Source organism: Cornus florida, unplaced genomic scaffold (assembly GCF_030987335.1).
Source record: "Cornus florida cultivar Cherokee Brave unplaced genomic scaffold, ASM3098733v1 CherokeeBrave_3.0.0_Hap2_Chr01, whole genome shotgun sequence".
In the NCBI taxonomy this organism is placed as follows: Eukaryota; Viridiplantae; Streptophyta; class Magnoliopsida; order Cornales; family Cornaceae; genus Cornus; species Cornus florida.
This window is the reverse complement of record NW_026775571.1, coordinates 95,706,099-95,727,027: the sequence shown is the minus strand read 5'-3', so window position 1 is coordinate 95,727,027 and position 20,929 is coordinate 95,706,099. Positions and strand designations below refer to the sequence as shown.

General features: G+C 36.7%; 1 protein-coding gene across 5 annotated transcripts in view; it reads left to right on the top strand.

Moving 5' to 3' along the window:
• LOC132307571 (cysteine-rich receptor-like protein kinase 25) overlaps positions 1 to 20,929 on the top strand; it is a 52,013-nt gene that overhangs the window by 1,028 nt on the left and 30,056 nt on the right. The window contains exons 2-7 of one of the 5 annotated variants that reach the window (XM_059805402.1): positions 457 to 594; positions 707 to 822; positions 1,527 to 1,737; positions 2,075 to 2,312; positions 2,651 to 2,801; positions 2,903 to 3,444. The exons of 1 other annotated variant lie outside the window; for it this stretch is intronic. In XM_059805402.1, coding sequence (XP_059661385.1) covers positions 457 to 594; positions 707 to 822; positions 1,527 to 1,737; positions 2,075 to 2,312; positions 2,651 to 2,801; positions 2,903 to 3,253 — 1,205 coding nt within the window. In that variant the 3' untranslated portion in view covers positions 3,254 to 3,444. Of the gene's footprint in view, positions 1 to 456; positions 595 to 700; positions 823 to 1,526; positions 1,738 to 2,074; positions 2,313 to 2,650; positions 2,802 to 2,902; positions 3,445 to 20,929 lie in introns of those variants that run through there. 3 more of the 5 variants (XM_059805396.1, XM_059805417.1, XM_059805408.1) reach the window with 3 other exon arrangements.

Below are 20,929 nucleotides of genomic sequence, written 5' to 3'. Positions count from 1 at the left end.
AGAGTAAGGCTGCTAAGAGAGCTTTCTCAGAGTCATGAGATTTCTGTATTTAATAAGTGAATTAAGACTATTTTTGAAATCTGTGACAAAATTATTTTATCCATATTTCTATTAAATATAGAGAGCTAGTGACTCTGGAGTTCTCTTGGATAGCATTATTCTTTCAATTATAAAATTGAAGTCATTGGTTAAAGAACCCCAACTCATGAATTTAAATGAAATTTGTTTGCAGCATAATTTATTAGATTTAATTTAATAAATCCATTGCTGGGGTGATCAAAATTGTTACCACTGTACAGTGAGGATCTGGATGCAATATGTGACCCTTACGATATTCTATACCACTTCCCTCTTATTTAATGTAAATTTTTTTTCTTTTTTTATGAAATCAATTTCATTGTGGAAAAATTATTTGTTCATAGAGAATTTTCAATCAAGCATTTTTCTTTGATAAAGGAAATGGGGTAATCTCAACGGCGGTAATTATTGCCATTGTTGTCCCGGTAATTGTGGCAGTGCTGCTCTTTTCCATTGGCTTCTGGTGCATTGTCAGGAAAGCAAAGAAGAAAAACAATACTATTAAGGAGGAATCTGGTAATACAAAAAGAAGAAAAGAATTCAACTGCATTTGTTTAAACCAAATTTGCTTTTTCAGTATCAGATATACTAATGTCAATACATTTGATGTTTGATTGTGTAGCTGCAGATGATATCACAACAGTACAATCCTTGTCATATGATTTTGCAACAGTTGAAGCAGCTACAAACAACTTCTCTCCTGCAAACAAAATTGGTGAAGGTGGATTTGGTACTGTTTATAAGGTAAGGGATTATTACCTGTATTTTATTTCAAGGATAGCTACCAAATTATGTTGTTGAGGATCTATGTTTACTGAACTATGAAATAATATAACTTACCCAAAAAAAAAAAACTATGAAATAATATAATAAAAATTGGACCAATTCTACTTATAAAGTTTTCATAAAATAATTACCAAACCATAAACTTTCATCTCTATATATTTTGTTCAAGACCAAAACCCCATTTGCCAATACACAACAACTTCTAATTTCGGATATTAGAAATTGTGCACTGGTTCATAAATTTATCGAAATGTATATCCATGTGCATATTTACAGATTGGTAAAAAAAAGTTATGAAGTGATATTCAAGTTTTCACTCAGGATTTACCACCAGAGTCTGCCAAAAAGCTTCGTACCAGAATGTTTATGCCCAAATATACATACCGGTGCTTGTGGCAATAAAATCTTATGAATTAGTGATCATGTTTATACTCATATTTTAGAACTAATAAATTTGATACAATTAGCCATGCTATTTCAACACCCAGCGGATGGGTTAGACCACTTAGATTGTTCACAGTTTGGAAAATTAAGCACCAAAAGACCATATTTATTTAGTTCCCCCAAATATGCCAAATTCAGGCACTCCATAGCATTACAAGTTTCTGAAATTTCGGAAAAAATATTCAATAATTGATTCATTGTGGCATATATATACGCAGGGTACACTTCCAAGTGGACAAGAGATAGCTGTGAAGAGATTGTCCACCAGTTCCCAACAAGGTGCAGAAGAATTTAAGAATGAGGTTTTAGTGGTAGCCAAGCTTCAACACAGAAATCTAGTGAGATTACTGGGATTCTGCTTGGAAGGAGAAGAAAAGATACTTATCTATGAATTCGTCCCTAACAAAAGCCTTGACTATTTCCTATTTGGTTTGGCTCATCTCTAAAATTTTATCTAGTTATTAATTTTTTCTATTTTTGTCTCATCTTCTACTCCATACAAAATACAAATATGATGTCTATGACAATACATATATTATCTGACTTAGCAAACAGGAAAAAAATATATATTTGGATCTTAGAAGAACATATATACTGTTATATAGATGTTCAAATGCTGAAGAAAATGTTTATTTATTTTGGGCTCCATTCTGAGACATATATTAGTACATTGCATTTGCCTGTTTGTCGAATCACATTATTATGTAATGTTATGAAATCTAAATCCTAGAGTCTAACTTGAATATTTATCATGATCGATGTATAGATTCGGTTAAACAAGTTCTATTGGATTGGTCGAAACGTTACAAGATTATAGGAGGCATTGCACGTGGAATTCTCTATCTTCATGAAGATTCTCGACTTAGAATTATACATCGTGATCTCAAGGCTAGCAATATACTTTTAGATAAAGATATGAATGTAAAAATTTCAGATTTTGGCATGGCGAAGATTTTTGGCGTCGATCAAACTCAAGGAAATACAAGTAGAATTGTTGGGACATAGTAAGTTTTCAATCCCAAACGTTCCCCTGCTTCTTTCTTTCTCATATTTTGCATTAATGAATTCAGAATGTCTAATCTCAACTGGAACTTAGTAGGGGGAAAAAAAATTAAAAAAAGGTAAAGGTCATTTTGATAATCCAAACTTCTTCAACTTAGACAAACTGCTAGCCTCCTTCTACCCGGTACCTGAATGTCTCCTTTAATTGTTGGTTTTCCATTAACTTTTGTGCATTAGATCATCAAACGTTTAGCTTTACTATGAAGTAGTGTCAAATAGACTTTGTACTTTGTTGTTGTGTTCTTACTTGTGTTCTTGTACCGATGGTGTTGGATTGCAGTGGTTATATGTCTCCAGAGTATGCGATGCATGGAGATTTCTCCGTGAAGTCTGATGTGTTTAGTTTTGGAGTGTTAATTCTAGAGATCATAACCGGCAAGAAAAATAGTAATTTCTATCAATCAGACGGTGCAGGAGACCTTCTGAGCTATGTGAGTGCATTCTGAATGTTACAATGTTATTTTTGTTTGTCAATATCAATATGAGCATCTCAACAGGACAACACACATCTTTTTAACTTCAATTGTCACAGGCTTGGAAACATTGGAGGGATGGAACACCCATGGAATTGATGGATCCAACACTGGCAGATTCTCATTCAAGAAATGAAGTCTTGAGATGCATCCACATTGGCTTACTGTGTGTTCAAGAAGATGTGGATGCCAGGCCCTCCATGGCATCTCTGGTTATTATGCTCAACAGTTATTCTGTTACTCTACAAGTGCCTCAACATCCTCCGATCTTCGGCCATAGCGGAACTGACTCGAGCATACCGAAAGGGCTAGAGTCAGATCAATGTACAAGCCAGTCAGTCCAATCTACAAGCCAGTCAGTCCAATGGTCTTTGAATGAAGCATCAATTACTGAACTACACCCTAGATAATGTTAGATAATGAATAAATTCAAGGTCACAGGATCTGAATGTGTATATATGTCATCAGAGGTTGACAGATTAGCATTTGTACTCACCTATTGCTAAATTTTTAATTTTCAGCATGTTACATTACTACTTGTCAAACAAAAACCCCATTTTCAACTATAATTACAGCATTTGTACATCGTTTACTCGCTTAACTGTGGAAAAAAATCCACTTCTTTTACTCTCTCACTGGATGACGTCTAGTGAGTATCTAACGATGGTGATTAATGCCATACTTTTAACATAGCTTTGTCATCGCCAAGTCAGCAAGGTGAGTAAAAAATTTACTAATCTACACCTTTTTGACCATATATACTAATACTGATTTATACGGTTATATTTTATACGATATATTATAGGGATAATTTTACTGACACCCCTTCAGGTTTGGCCAAATACCACCCTTAAATATCTTTTGAAAATAACTATCACTCATATTACAAACGTTTGCTCCGTTTTTCACTTACACCCCAAAAGTTAGTTGACAGGTGTGTCAGACCACTTTTTACATGTAAAAAGATATCATTACCCTTTGACTTTGGTTTGACCTACTAAATTGATTCAAATGACATGTTTACCCTAATTTGACTGACTAACTTATTTCTTTAAGTATACACACACACACACATATATATATCAACCATAGCTTGTTTCATGTAATTAAGTTTGGTTGCTGAGAAACTTGAGGAAAGTTAAATTATAAATAGAAAAATATTTCTAAAAGGATTTCTGATATGACACTTCTTTTTTTTTTTTTTTTTTTTCATTTGATCACTATAGTAGAGTTGTGATCCAGTGGTTGCAATCATCAATTCATCTACATACAAATCACTATTTTCTTCTACTTTAAATCCATTATATAGGTTGAGACTGAAGTCCTTACACGGCAAGAGCTCAATTTTTCTGCCCCCACCTTTTCCACCCTTTCTTATTTTTTCTCATCAGCCCAACAGAGCCAAGCAAAAACGCAAGAAACGAAGACCAATTTCTACACATTCAGAACAGATCGAAGTTTAAACTGAAATTTGTTTTATTTTTAGCAATTAAATTATTGACAATATATATATATATATATATATATATATTAGATTGCCAGACTTTTCGCAAATAACCCCTAGACAAACAAATGATGGTTTTTATTGTCTTCTGTAAGAAAGATAATAGAAGGTGAAGGTGAGATTGGACAATTGATATAAAAGTTTTTTTATTTCTTTTTCTTTGGCCAAATATATGAGTGAATCTTAAATTAAAGATCTCTCTGCAACTTCGAGACAAAAATATGAAACGACCCGAACCCGTGGGTCCGAACCGTCAATCGGGTCCTTATCCGAACCCGAGGTTACCTGAGTCATTTTCGTCACTTCTAATGTCAAAACATCATTTTTAAGTCATGGTTAAACTCCATATTGGTTCAATGCAGATCACCCAGGACTTAGGATAGATAGACCAGAAGATAAGACAAAGATAGACCAAGCAACATCACTTCGGTCGACTGAAGTGAAGCTTCGGTCGACCGAAGCAAAACCCCCTATATCGGTCGGCCGAAATGGCCAACCGGTCGACCGGTTGTGAACCCAAAACTTTCAGAAGCTACTGGAAGAATCGGTCAACCGAAGTACCCATTTCAATCGACCGAAATGGCTCTTTGAGCTATGATTTAGCTGTTGAAATGCTGTGACTAAGAGAATGAAGTAAGGCTTTGGTAGAAGCCTCAAAACTGTTCTAAACCTATCCCAACACACTTTAAAAATGATACTTCATACCATAATGAAAAGTATCGACAATTTATCACATTGTTACAACATTTCCCATTCATTTCGGATACGAAAAGCATAGTCTTTACATTTTATTCAAATTTACATCGAAACAGAGCTAAGGCTCATACATGAATTACATGGCCATGCTAGCAAGTTTAAATATAGTCCAAAATAAGCTTTTTTAAAAGGATAGCCAAAGGTACAAAAGATAACAAAAATTGGACATCTAGCAACCCTCAAGCTTGCGGTGGATTGTCATCCGCCACTTTTTCCCATAACCTGCAAAATATAAAATATAAGGGGTGAGCAAATTGCTCAGTAGGTGATGCCTAAGACGCACTTCTTGTGACCCCGTGAATCCAAACAATGAATAGAATAAAAGAGAATGGGATTATGCTATGCTGGGGAAATACGACATCAATTTCAAGTCCAAATGAACAATATGGTGCTATGAAATGTAATGTCGTGCTATGTCGCTCCCCATTTTCAAAACCATCCATCACTTTTCATATTGTTAATATAACCCGTCCTTTAGTGACTCTGCAGTGACATGAAAGAAGGATTGGCTATTGTCCATGACCCTTGGTACCTCCGCGGCGTCATTTGGGCCCAGATAGCTCAACTACGTTAGGGTGATTTCCCTACTTCCCTTTAGTTTACATTAACTCCACGGATCCTTGGTACCTCTGCGGCGTCCGGGTTTTCTCAAAACCACTTTATAAAAGCCTTTTCCGAAAATCCATTTTTCATTTCTTTCAAAACTTTTTCCTTCATTCATTCCCCATGATATGCATGTATGTCTCATGTTTTCAATGCTATGACAATAAGGGTTTTCATACCGCACAAATGAGCACACTTCCATCTAACAAGTTTTAGCAAGGTAACAAACACAATAGGAATATAAATTAATAATTTGACATGTTTTGCATACACATCAACATATACACATATTCATGCACTTCATACACAATAATTAAGTCATTTTAGAGGCAATCAACTCAAATTAAGCATGTTTGACAATAATCATAGTAGAAAAATTCACAAAGGTGTAAGAAAGTGGGAATTAGAAACCCCTACCATTAAAATGATGAAAATCCCCAATTTATGCCCTAGAACTCGAAATCCCTATGGTGCACCAAAGCTGAAATTACTTGTACTCATACGTAGATCTCGTCGTGCTCTTCGTTTTGTCGCAAACGGTGTCCAAAATTTTCAAGGAATGAGAGACTAATTGAAGATTGAAGCTTTCTTGTAGAAAGAAAAAGAAAAAGAAAAATGGGAGAAAGGAAGAGAGAGTGCCAGGAGATAGAGAGAATGTGAGGCCACACAATGGCCTCTTAGCCCCAAATGTGTTAGTGGTGGCTCCACTAACACAAAAAATATCCTACCTTAATTTAATAAACACACAAACACACACACACACACACACACACACACATACACACACACATATATATATATAGTCCATTTAAATCACAACTATACACCAACATTTAAATAATATAATTAAGCACAAAATAACCATGCATGGTATGCAAATGACCCGAGACATAACTCCCGCACATAACAATGCCGGTAGTAAGTCCCACCCGGGACTGTCCAGCTCGAAAAGCAAAAAAATGCCGAAATGACGACTTTTTCATTTTCAAGAGTCCTTAACTCAATGGAACACCCCAACCAACTCTCTGACACACCTGGCACACCCCATGGTTTCCGGTACGCAAAACGTGAAAAGACGAGAATGCCCTTGCCAAAATGGAAATTTCCCAAAAATAGAAAATGGTGAAAAAATGAAAACATCACAATCTCCCCAACTTAAAAGGATTTCGTCCCCGAAATCATACCTGTGGGGGAGAACAACGCTGAATACTTGGAGCGAACTTCCTGTTCAAGCTCCCAAGTAGCCTCCTCGACTCTGTGACTTCTCCAAAGAACTTTTACTAACGGTATCGTCTTATCCCTCAAAACCTTCTACCATGTGTCAAGGATCTAAATTGGTCCCTCTTCATAGGAAACATCTTCATCAATATCCACCTCGACCCAACTCAAAATGTGAGACGGATCCGGCTCATACTTCTATAGTATCGATACATAAAAAATATTGTGAACTTTGTCCATCTGCAGTGACAAAGCAAGTCTATAAGCAACCTCTCCTACCCAGTCCAAGATCTCAAAAGGTCCAATGAATCGTAGCGACAACTTACCACTCTTTCTGAACCTCATCAAACCCTTTCGTGCAGAAACCCAAAAAAAAATGTGGTCTCCCACCTCGAAGGATAGTGGCCGTCTCCTCTTATCCACATAGTTCTTTTATCGGCTCTGAGCTGTGAGCAACCTCTATCTGATCAACTTAATCTTTTCAGTAGTCTCGAGTACAATGTCGAGTCCTAAGGCGGCTGTCTCGCCTACCTCGGTCCAACAGACTGGAGACCTACAAGGTCTACCGTACAACGCCTCAAATGGAGCCATCTCAATGCTCGCCTGATAACTATTGTTGTAGGCAAACTCAATGAGTGGAAAGTGCTCCTCCCAACTACCTCCCAAATCGAGCACACAGGCCCGAAGCATATCCTCTAAGATCTGGATGGTACGCTCTGACTAGCCGTCCGTCTGTGGATGGAATGCCGTACTAAGGTGCAACACTGAGCCAAACGCTGCGTGAAGTCCTTCCTAGAACTTCGAAGTGAACTTGGCATCCCTATTCGAAATAATGGCTACTGGAACTCCATGCAACCTCACAATCTCTTTCACATATAGCACACCGAGTGCCTCTGCATCATCTGTTATCTTAATGGGCAAGAAGTAAGCCATCTTGGTCAATCTGTCAATGATGACCCATACAGCTTCATTCCCACACTGTAACCTTGGAAGACCTGTCATAAAATCCATAGTAATCTACTCCCATTTTCACTGAGCTACAGACAATGGCTGCAATAAACCGACTGGTCTTAGATGCTCGGCCTTCACCTGCTGATAGGTAAGGCATCTAGCCACAAACTATGCATCATCCTTTTTCATCCCACTCCACCAATACTGACGTCTCAAATTGTGATACATCTTAGTACCACCTGGATAAACTGCAAAGCGGGAAGTGTAAAACTCAAGTAGAACGTCCTCACGACATCCTGTGGAAATGACCAACAAACCTTTGAACCATAGACCTCCATCTGCATGTAAGGTCCAATCATTCACTGTTTCACCACTGGAGATCAAGATGTAAATGGCATCCAAATCTAGATCCTGTCTTTGCGACTCAATCACTCGTCTAACAAGAGTTGGCTGAGTCACAAGACTAAACAAGAACGCCGACTTACAACAGGCATCGTTATCAAAACACTGCGATCCCATTTATACCAAATCCTCAAGCATCTTCCATTTCTGAATGGCTAATCCAGCCAAACTTCCATGTGATTTCTGGCTTAAGGCATCAGTTACCATATTTGCTTTGCCCAGATGATACTTTAAGTCAAAGTTATAATCTTCTAAGAACTCAACCCATCATCTCTGTCTTTTGTTCAAGTCCTTCTGGGAGAAAAGGCATTTGAGAATCTTGTGATCCGAGAACACCTCGAATCTCTCACCATACAAATAGTGTCTCCAATACTTCAAGGTAAACACAATCGCCGCTAACTCTAAATCATGAGCAATGTAGTTAAGCTCATGAGTCTTCAACTGTCGAGACCCATAAGCCACTACTCTACCATCCTGCATCAACACACAACCCAAACCGTCACATGAATCATCACAATAGATCACATAACCCAAGTTACGCTCAGATATCACCAATACTGGTGTTATAGTCAACCTTGTCTTCAACTCTGGAAAGGATGACTCACAGGCTTCATGCCACACAAACCTGATTCCCTTTTAGGTCAAGCGAGTCATAGGTGCTGCCAAACGGGAAAAATCCTTCACAAATCGACGATAATAACCCGCTAGGCCAAGAAAACTGCGGATCTCAAACACATTCTTGGGAGGCTCCCAATTTAAAACTGCTTCTATCTTTGATAGATCAACTGATACTCCACCTTCTGAAACAACATGTCCCAAGAACTTCACATCTTATAGCCAAAAATCACACTTCTCATATTTGGCATACAAGCGGTGCTCCCGCAAAATCTGCAATACAATTCTCAAATGGATCTCGTGCTCCTCCTGAGATTGTGCGTCATAAGAATATCATCCACAAAAACTACCATAAACTGGTCTAAGTAATTGTGAAAGACACAATTCATTAGGTCCATAAATGCCGCTAGCACATTAGTCAAACCAAAGGGCATAACAAAGAACTTGTAATGTCCATACCATGTACGGAACGCTGTCTTTGGAATATCTTCTGTGATACCCCCTAATTTTGGAACACCGGTTGATCAAGTCCGCGTACAAAATCATGGAATATCAGTCAATCAATAAAAAACAAGCATGGAATACAAAAGAAATAATGATAAAATAAATAAATATCGCTGAAAGGGAAAACTAAAATAATAATTAAATAATAAATTCTCTGATACCATAATCTCCAATAAATTCTCATTAAAAGATTAAAATTTCGAGATTACAACTTGGGAATCCATATAATGTAGACCTGTGATACCCCTCGAATCCGAGACCTGGGTTGATCAGGCCCAAGCCCAAACCCGAGGGAATATCAAACAATTAATATATAAATGAACACAGAATACAAATCGAAGTAATAAGAAATAAATAAATAAAGGCTCAAAGAATTCTAAATTAAGAATCCTTAAAAATTAAAAACTTAATATCCAATAATCCAAAACCACCATTAAATTAACAACTCGGGAATCCATCCTGTGGACCCATAATAATATTCCAAACTGAAACTGAAACAACTGAAATAAAATCTAAAGCCAAACATAGAAAGTAGTCCTACGTAGTCGGAGGAATGAGTGTCTGTATCTGCTCTGCACGACCAAGCTCTAACCCTGAAACTGACGAGTACCTGAAAAATAAGAGAGTGGGACAGGCCCACATGCAAGTCCTATTCTACTACGATCCATACAGAAACCCGATACGCAGATACATCCTAGATAGCTCAAATAATAACTAGAGTAGTCCATATATGTATAAGTAATCACTATAGGACACTCACTAGTCCAATAGGTCTGTCTCAGCCTGAGTAGAGATATCATGCAAATCGCACATAATGTGGTCATATATACCTAGACCTACTAGGGAACAACAGTTATTATCCAGTTATCCTTCCTAGGCGATATACGCACCCTAACCATGGTCCTGAGACTCAAGCTCATACCATGACACCATAACATAAATATTTAAAGTCCATACACTCCTAATACAAAATATCATTCATCTGGTATAGTGGCCTAATATATGTATAACAATCAATGCAGAAACCAAAGTAGGTCATTCAATTATTTTATTGACATGACACAAGTATAAGTTGGAATTAACCTTTGTGGTTAATCTATACCTCAATCCAGATTAGGTAGGGCTTAGTATTTGAACTAATCCATCCCTAGTATGCTACCATCCCATACCGGTGCATACAATCCTCCAAATAACATAGTTAATAAAACAACACTATATTTTCAACAACCATTCTCCAAAGTATGCATCAATATAAATTAATACATATATTTATCAATATTAGGCACTCATTATAGAGCCTAAAAATCATATTCCAATAATGTAAACTGCTAAAATAAATCTAAACATTTACATCCTCCAAATTGTCCATAAATTGATGCAGTTAAATAGCAAGATGAATATCAATTTGTTCCAACACAAGCATGGTTAATTTCAAGTAATCCATGATACTTATAACCCTGTTTAAATATAATTAATTAATATTGAATTACATATAAACAATTTTCCAAGTTCCAGTGTGTAAGCTGATTAACAATCAAAGTGCAATATGTAAGATTTTTCCCTAATTTTACACTGTCCAATCCCTAATCCATTTATGAATTATTGTTTTCCAATATTTCATAGGCCTATGGGAATCATTTACATCAGTTAAAATAGTTTAAACGAATTTAAAACACCCTGCACAGTCCAAACAACACCTTAAAACCAACGGTATGCAATTCTGGGCGAGAGCAGGCTCTCACAAGTTGAGAGCCTGCTCCTTTAGCATGGGAGCCAGCTCTGTGATACCCTCGGATTTTCAGATACGGGTTGGCCAGGCCCACACCCAATTACCCGAGGATATCAAACCAATTAGCAATAAATGAACACAGAATACAATTAAGATAAATATAAATAAATAAAATTTCTGAAAAGAAACATGAATGATAATCCAAAAACTGAAACTTCCGAATAAAATTTTATAGATAAAGAATTATTCTGATACATCCAACTTTTTCATTTTTAATATAACTCGGGAGTCCATCTGGTGGACCCCTAATAAACTTCAGCACTGGAAAGTAACAACTGAAGAACTCTAATGCTAAACCATGAAGAAAACTCCTATATCATTGGAAGAATGAGTAATCGTCTCTACTCAGCACGAACAACCTCTACAACCTGGAACCGTCCGTTACCTGAAAAATAATAGTGGGTCAGGCCCATGAATAAGTTCTAATCTAACTGCAATCCATACAGAGACCCGATACGCAGATACACCCTAGATACCTCACAATATCGATTTAGTCCATAAGTATATATATATATATATATATATATATATATATATATATATATATATCCACACTAAGGACATTCACTGGACTACAATAGGGGTCTCAACCTGAATAGAAGGCATCATGTGAAAACGAACCCAAAGGTAGGAATGAGTACCTAGACCTAACAGCGTACACCTACCTACTATATCCAGTTACGCATCCACTGCATATATACACTCTAACCAACGAGTCTGAGACTCAAGCTCATCTCGTGGTATCATAGTCATATATTTAAAGTCCGTCCAAAACCAGAGTAAGTCATTCAATTATTCATTGAGGAGACATACAAAATGCAGTCCAGATAGTCACTCAACTTATTCAGCTAATATGACTTAACTACAACCAACCAATCCAGGAAGTCACTCAACTTAGTCAGTTGATCTGACTTAAACACAAATTTAGGATTCAATAGTTTACAATCCCTTCCGTTAATCCGATAGGTTAGGTCTTAGCATTTTGAAGCTAAACCGTCCGTAGTATGCCACCGTCCCATACTGGTGCATACAATCCTCCATATCCATGTAAATTACAATATATAAATCATAATTTAGTAATTTACAGTCCAAACCATTATCCAAATAATTGCAGAAAATGTTTCATTATTCTAGCAATTTCAATCCAACAGTAATCCAAGTAATTGCAGAAAAGGTTTAATATCTCGACAATTAGCGTCCCAAAACATGAATAGATCAAAACAAATACATAGATCACCCTATCATGCATTTAAAATAAGTGTTATAAACATATTAGATCCCACTGGATTGCCAAAATTAAGCTTAGGCAATTTAAGTTTTCTTCCCTCCGTTAACCATATACAAGATGCGTAGATTTTATATGGTTTGTTCCGTTAATTCAGAGGTAAACTTTAACCAATTAAAGGTCCTATTAACACCCTACATTAATTCTTAATCACTCTATAAAGTCCCAGAATAATCAGAATAATTCCCATGCTCCAACAGTAACAACAGCTCGTAACAAAAACACACAGAATATCAAAATTGAAAAGAGAGCCTTCTCTTTTAAAACAAAGAGCCCTCTCTTTTGACATGGAGCCTTCTCTTTCTAAATCCAGAGCCTTCTCCTTTCCATTGTGTAATACCCCATATTTAATTAAAGAGCTTAGTTTATTTTCATTTATGTGTAGATTTCTCTACCTATTATTGTGCATGCTACATTATTATATTAAATTCATTTAATTGTGCATGTGAATTAATTGTGTATGTTAAAGTAGTCAATTGTGCATGTATTGATATTTTATATTTTTTTATTGGTAAGGTTTATATTAAGCAATATTAGTTAATTAAAGTATTATATTTATATGGTAAAGTATGATTATGATTGTAATGTATTCTTATGTAATAATAATTATTATTATTATAATAGTTTATTAATAATAATAATATAATATTAATAATAATAAAAGTTTATTAATAATAATAAAATAATAATTATTATTATAATAATAATAATAAATCAATGTAATGATGAAAAATTAAATATTAGGATAGAATTTCATTTACTATGGTATAATGGTAGATCAAATAACTTGACTATGTTTTGCATTGCCTTAAAGCCATATAGGTGGGAATGTTGAAAGTTAATGAAAATTTAGATATTTGTATTATATATATTATATAAGTTGTATATATATATTAGTTAGCCAACTTACCCTTAAGGCAACTCACTTAAGTTAGAAAGCTTAAAGATTTCAGAGAGCTATTTTATAAGAGTGAAAGGAAAAGAGAGAGAGTAAGAAGCTTGGACCGGTGTAGGCGATTTTACCCGACTACGCACAACCGGCGGATTTATTTTAAATCCATAAGGCAAGTTATTATCTATTTTTCCCCTTTGAATTAATAAATTAATTGTAGAGTTTATTTATATTATTTTAGAGCATAGAGACCATGTAAGAAGTTTAATAAATTAGGAATTTTAGTTTATTAAATTTGTGAAATTTTAATTATATAGGATGGTATATATTTATTTAATGTCCTATGAAATTAATAATGGCCGAAAATAATTAAATGAGGCTTTAGGGATTTTTCTAGAATTTTCTAGATTTTTCCGGGGCTTTTCTGCAATTTCTGGCGAGCCTCCGGCGAGGTTTCCGGCCACCGGCAGTGAAGAAGATGACCGGAGTGATCCGGTGTGATGCGGCGCATGGTAGGTTAGTGCGCGCGTGCATCCTGGCCATTGGTAGAGTCTGATTGATCCGGTGCATTGCAGTCCATGTTACTGCAGTACACCCGGATCAAGAACCTTTGGATTAGGTAGATTCATCCAGTGTAGCGCGCCCATAGCATGGTCACCAACGAATCAGCAAGTGCCGCGTCATCAGGATGCATTAGTGCGCGCGTGGCAGCGCGTGCGCGCGCGTGGAACTCTCCAGACGCGCGTGGGAGCGCGTGTGCGCGCGTGGCTGATGCCAGACGCGCGTGGAGGCGCGTGGGAGAGTGGGGAAGGTTGGGCTGCGCGTGGGGAGGCTCTGGGAGGCGCGTGAGGGCGCGTGTGGGGTCTCTACAGCTACTGGAAAAGTCCAGAATACCCCTAGGGACTGTTTTGTAAATTCCAGAACCTTAAACGTGGATTTTTAGGTACTGTGTTGGTATTTACAGGTTTAACGGGCCACGAAATTATTATTTTAATACCCGTTAATTATTCTTATGGCCAATTAATCTTTTCTAAGCATCTATTGGCTCGTTTACGGTACGGATATTAATGCGATTTATTTAATGACATTGTTAAATATAAATAGTGTTAATATCTTACTAAATGGTATCAAACATTACTGTTAAATTAAATAATGTCATGTTTTAGTCATATAAATTATCCAATATATATTATGGGATATTTATACTGTTAATCATATATCAACCATGATTATTATGCTGTGTGCATTTCAGGAAATAAATGGACTGTTTAAATTATGTCGCATTTATATTATATGGATGTGTTGTCATATAGAACCATGTGAGCTGGCTAATAAGTTTAGACTCATTTATACCTTATGCATTCGTTGTGATAGACAGATGTGTGGCTGTCGGGGTATGTGGTTTAATATTATTGGCATGTGTTGCCTAATTGACATACTCGGTATATTTATTAATATTGTTGGCATGTGTTGCCTAATTGATATGATCAGTATATTCATCAGTACTTTGAGAGGTGTTATCACTGTGTAGTTCGTTATAGTCTGTGTTGTCAGTACCGTGCACCATGTATAATAACTGATTTCCCGGGTAGGGAAAGGCGACACTTAACCACCTAGTGTGAGTCTAAGTGATCACCGTCTATTCTGATTGAGGTCATGTTATACATTGGATAGTTCCCTTAGGATGTATACAGATATAGTACTCAACCGATTCATAATGATTAATTTATTTGATTCTCTGATTTGGGTCATAGTAGAGAGGACTTGCTCGTGGGGTTGACCCACCATTGTTGTTATTTCAGGATACGGTCAGTACCCTTTCCAAGGTTGAGGTTAGCAGTGTGGGACCACCATCCGAACTCATCTACTCTTACGATCCAGTTCAGGGTAGAAGTTTTATGTATTACTTCAGTTTCAGTTTTTATTTACTTTTGACGTTGAACTCTCAGGGTTATATTTAGGGATCCTTGACATAGGATTTCCAAGTTGTAATGAAGTACTGTATTAAATAAAGGATGGATGGATGTTGTATTATTTAGTGTTCCTTTCCTGTCTAAATTCTTTTATTATCATCATTTTGTATTCCATGCTTGTATATTGCCAATTGTTTTTGATATCCCTCGTTTTTTGTGTATAAGCCTGATCAACTTATGCGTGGAAAATGTGGGGGTGTCACACATTGAGCCTTATCTTTTTAATTCTAGAGCCTTCTCCTTTCCATTGAGCCTTCTCTTTCTAATTTTAGAGCCTTATCTTTTCCTTACTACACGTCTTCTGCTTCATCTCCGGCAACATCTGACCTTACTGTTCTTCCTCTAAATTGAACTTAAAGGTCTTAAATTACATCTAGTATTAATTCAGACCTTGGTTTGTTTCAGTGAGTTTCAAAACAAACTTAAAATAGTGAGACGTTTTATGCCGAAACAAAGACGAGAAAAACACACATAATAGAGCTATAGCAAATACGTTTTCACAAATAAGAGATGACCAAAGTCAAATATAAAAATCATGCATTTTAAACAAGATTTATATTTATGCTATAACCAACAAATTGTTAAAATTAAATTAAACAATTCAATTCCTCCCATCCATTAACCGTATGTTAAATTGTTTACTTTTATACTGTTCCATTCTTTTGCGTAGAACATAAACCATGCAATAAGAGATTTTAATAACTCTTAAAACTTCACTGAGGAACCCCAGTACACTCACAAAGCAGTTTAGGAAACATTAAACCATCCAAACACTGCCCAGAAAACTTCAGAAAACAACTCCCGTGGGAGAGCCTGCTCTAAAACTTGTAGAGCAGGCTCCAGAAAACAAAACAGCAGGGTCCAAATTCTTAGAGCCTTCTCTAGGTAGGTAGAAAGGGCTCTACCTCTCCTAGAGCCGGCTCTACAATGGGGGGAGCCGGCTCCCTCCTCCTGGAGCCGGCTCTCTCCCTCTCTGAGAGCCGTCTCTTGTGTCTGCGCTTTCTGCGACCTTCTTCTTCAATGCCGGCCACTTTCAACCCTTTCTATCTACTTTTAAACTATTCCTAAGAGTCTTAACTGTGTCCAGTACAATCCCCATGGTGTGTTTACAGCAGTTGAAATCCAATACAGAGATTGCAAGTTCTACAAACTAAACATGCTTTATAAACACAATTTAAATCAGACATGCATGAACTATACTTGAACAGATTCAACACATACAGAGCATCAATATAGCATCTAGTATAACTGTAAAACTCAGTTCATAATTAATTAAACCCTCGAGGCTACCTAGGTGCACAGAATATAAGCCAAAGGGAAGGAGGAAGAAAAGAACTTGCCTTTATAGTTTTGGATTCAAAACTCTGTTGCCATCTTTCTAAGTTTTTCCCGACGATCCAATTCACTGTTCAATCTCTTATTGCTCCATCTTCCTCTCTCCTACGTCCGTCTTTCAAGCCACGGCCAAACCCTCACCAAAGTTGCTCTGTTGTTTCTCACAACCTCTCTCTGTTCCTCTCTGTTTTCTCTCAACAACTCTGAACGTAAATAGGGTCTGTGTTTGCTAAAACCCTAAAGTGCCATACTGTTATATATATATATAGACTTAATAAAACCCTACTCCCTGTAGGATTAAAGACAGAGCCCTAATCTAAATCCTAGTCGGCCCATAGAACAAAACCTAAGTTATCATCCACGGCACCTAAATTATAATCTACGGCTCCACATACGTGACGTTCAAAAGACTGTAAGTAATTAACGTAATTAAAATACAATTAATTAATGTAACTACCGAAAATCAAAATACAATTACTTAATTCAAATAAACACGATAAAAAAAATAATTCATTTAAATAAAACAATTAATTAAAATAAACCACTATTCAAATAAACAATTTGACACATAGAATCAAATTTAAATTCCAATCTTATCCTTTTGAAAATTAGGGGTATTACATTCTTCCCCCCCCAACAAAAGGAATTTCGTCCTCTGAATTCACGAAACTCTGAATTATTTCTTTTAAAATTCATTTCCGTTCTCGTGTGGACTCAGCTCTATCAGTACGAATATATTGAGTCATAACTTGGCAACTAACCCATGCCTTCCTAAATATAACTATTTATACTTTGGCAAATAAACCATGCCACTTTTTTTTTTTTGTATATTGTATTAAACCTTTGCAAATCAACCATGCCGACAATTCAACCATGTTTGTGGCAAATCACCCATGCCGCCTTAAGTATGTTTAGTTATACTTGACAAATCAACCATGCCGACAATTCAACCGTGCCTTTGGCAAATAAACCATGCCACCTTAAGTCTATTTAGTTAGACTTTGGCAAATCAACCATGCCTTAATTTAACCATATACCGATTTAGAACTGAACAAAGAACTAAATCACCCATAGTCCGAGCATGCATATCAAACGCATAACATTAATTTTAAATAAACAAACAATCCAGATAAACAAATTAAACCTGTCTTACATTATCAGGTTCACTTGACCAGACATTCGACATCCTGATGTACCTTATAATCGTCCGAGTGCATTGAAAAGAAGTGTCGATGTTAAATCGCAATGCATTCTGACAACACTAACAAAATGACTACTCCTTCGTCAGTACTTTAAGCTCGAGTTGATTAAAGTAACACCTCCACGAAGATCAACCCCAATATTTACAGTTGTCTTCCTTAATTTCTGTGATAATAGCCAGTGTCATTATTATACAGGCTAAAACTTCAACTGCGAACCCAATAAAGAATCACAAATTCTGCAATATCTTAGCTATTGTTGAGAACGTCCACTTCCCTATTCCCTTCCACCGGACCGAACTTAATGCAAAGTGTGAATCACCATTTTGATGCATCTAAGTAGTCTTGTAATCCCCTCTATGCATATGAACTGATATCCTACCAGTCCAAAATAAACCAGAATTGAGCTGATTTACTAAAGAAGCTTAACCAACATCCCAACCAAAATCCTAACCCTTGTGACAACGCAACAATCCCTCCACCAAATCCGTGAAAATGCTCTACCATTTCCATTTTAATATAAAAAATGTCTACAAGGATCCAGTAATCTCAAATGGTCCAGCTCGATCATAATAGTGATAAACATACCGATAATAAAATCAACTGGTAATTCCATGGATCGAAAGTCAACTCATTATGACTTTTTACACACACCGTGCACCGCTTCCTTATATAGTTGTTCAGTCTCACCTTCCTGTCCTTAACACACCCTACTTCTCTAACATAGGTAAGTGTCCAGTTAACTCCTTGTCTCGTTTCAATTGAATATGAAACCTTTCCCATCCTCCATATAGTCATCAGTATCGGAGCAACAGCTAATTGTTGCAAAAGATACCCCTAAAAAAAATTTCCCACATTTTATACAGTGTAGAAACTTTGGTTCCTCCTCCAAATGCAACCCTAGCAACTCCTTCAAATGACACCCTCGAAAAATCATGTAGTGATTACGAATAGACTGATGAAGATTTAGTCAGCCCACTATCCTCACTTGGCGTCATTCCAATAAATACCTACCAGCCCGAAATCCTCCGTCCGAACCATAGTGGCATTATAGTAATCTTTACCTACCACAACCTCACGAATCCCCCAAAACATCCACAACCACCATTCTTATAGCGTTGTAAAAACGAATCCCTACCTAGCATAAAGCATATCAAACTAATCATTGTAGATCATTTGACTCGTATTGGTAATTAACTATCCCTTCCCAAGTAGCATACCCTATTGATGCATATCCAGGTCCAATAGATTAGTGAGAAGTTTGTATCTCTACCAAATCCTATGACCATATATCCACAAATCCTAGCACATATAGCGCTATTACTCCATGTTATTAAAACAATAGTTGGCTGATCACATGCTTGTGCCCCCAACTAAACCATATTCCAACTCCTGGACCAATTAACAAAAATGAAACACGTAATAACAAAATACAACCCAAAATCACAAAAAAAAAAAAAATGAAACACGTAGATACACGCAATACAACAAAACAACCAAAATATGATTCTAATTAAGACATCCTCCATTCCAGAGAAGAAAACCTCCTTTGAACTCAAGTTGCCAAATTTTCGCACTTAAGTTCATTTTATAGTTTCGTTGGTAAGCATTCAACCATGAAACATATCCCTAACCACAGCTTAATTGCATAATCGCTTGCCTAAGCAAAAACCCAAAGGCTTAACCCTTATCCTCCTTATACGCGGAATGCAAACCGTCTATCGCGGCTTTACAAAGCAACTTATAATGTCACAGCCTAATCCACATACTCTCGTGAACGTGATCTAAAATCACGTCCTTGTTCTGATAAGAACTCCATCCGATTCCCAAACTCCTAAAGAGTACTCTTCAATTAACTCTTTAAGACACGATACGAAAATTCATCCATATGTAAATTGCTTCACACCAACGCTACCAGTATCATTCACTATACTGCTGGTGAATGAGAGCACCACCCTCGTACAATCCTTCATCTTCAAGCTTCAATATCCCCTTTCTTGGAGATGCTGATCTCTCCTCCCTTAGGATCCCCTTCAGAATCCTACTCTTCGCTCGTCTCCCTTTTTGAAAACAACCGAAGTTGTGTTGGCCACGTTATGCGGTGACCTAACACCTATACCATAATCTGTTCTTGGCGTATATTTCCTAAGTAATGCCAATCCCATAACTAAACCTTCGATTCCCAGTTCTGTTTCTGGCAAAGAACTCGTCTACGTACTCCTTTACTCCTTAGGGTCTTTATTGCTTTCGCCTTGGACCCCATCTTCCTCCTAGTGTCAACCATTCTATATCTACAGAATATAATTGACATCAGCTCCTCCTACGAACCATAAAAAGAGTACAACAAATCCTAATATGGCTCTAAGTTTTAAGAGACATAATGCGGAAGTCCTATAACGAAAAACACTCCTAAGGACACTAGAACCTGGAGTGCTCTGATACCAACTGTGATACCCCGGATTTCCGGATGCGGGTTGGTCAGGCCCACGCCCGATTATCCGAGGATATCAAACCAATTAGCAATAAATGAACACAGAATACAATTAAAATAAACAGGAATAAAAAAAAAATTCTGAAAAGAAACACGAATGATAATCTAAAAACTGAAACCTCCAAATAAAATTTTATAGATAAAGAATTATTCTGATACATCTAACTTTTTCATTTTTAATACAACTTGGGAATCCATCTAGTGGACCCCTAATAAACTCCAACACTGGAAAATAACAACTGAAGAACTCCAATGCTAAACCATGAAGAAAACTTCTACATCATCGGAAGAATGAGTAACCGTCTCTGCTCAGCACGAACAACCTCTACAACCTTGAACTGTCCGTTACCTGAAAAATAATAGTGGGTCAGGCCCATGAACAAGTTCTAATCTAACTGCAATCCATACAGAGACCCGATACGCATATATACCCGAGATACCTCACAATATCTATTTAGTCCATAAGTATATATATATCCATGCTAAAGACATTCACTGGACTACAATAGGGGTCTCAACCTGAATAGAAGGCATCATGCGAAAACGCACCCAAAGGTGGGCATGAGTAC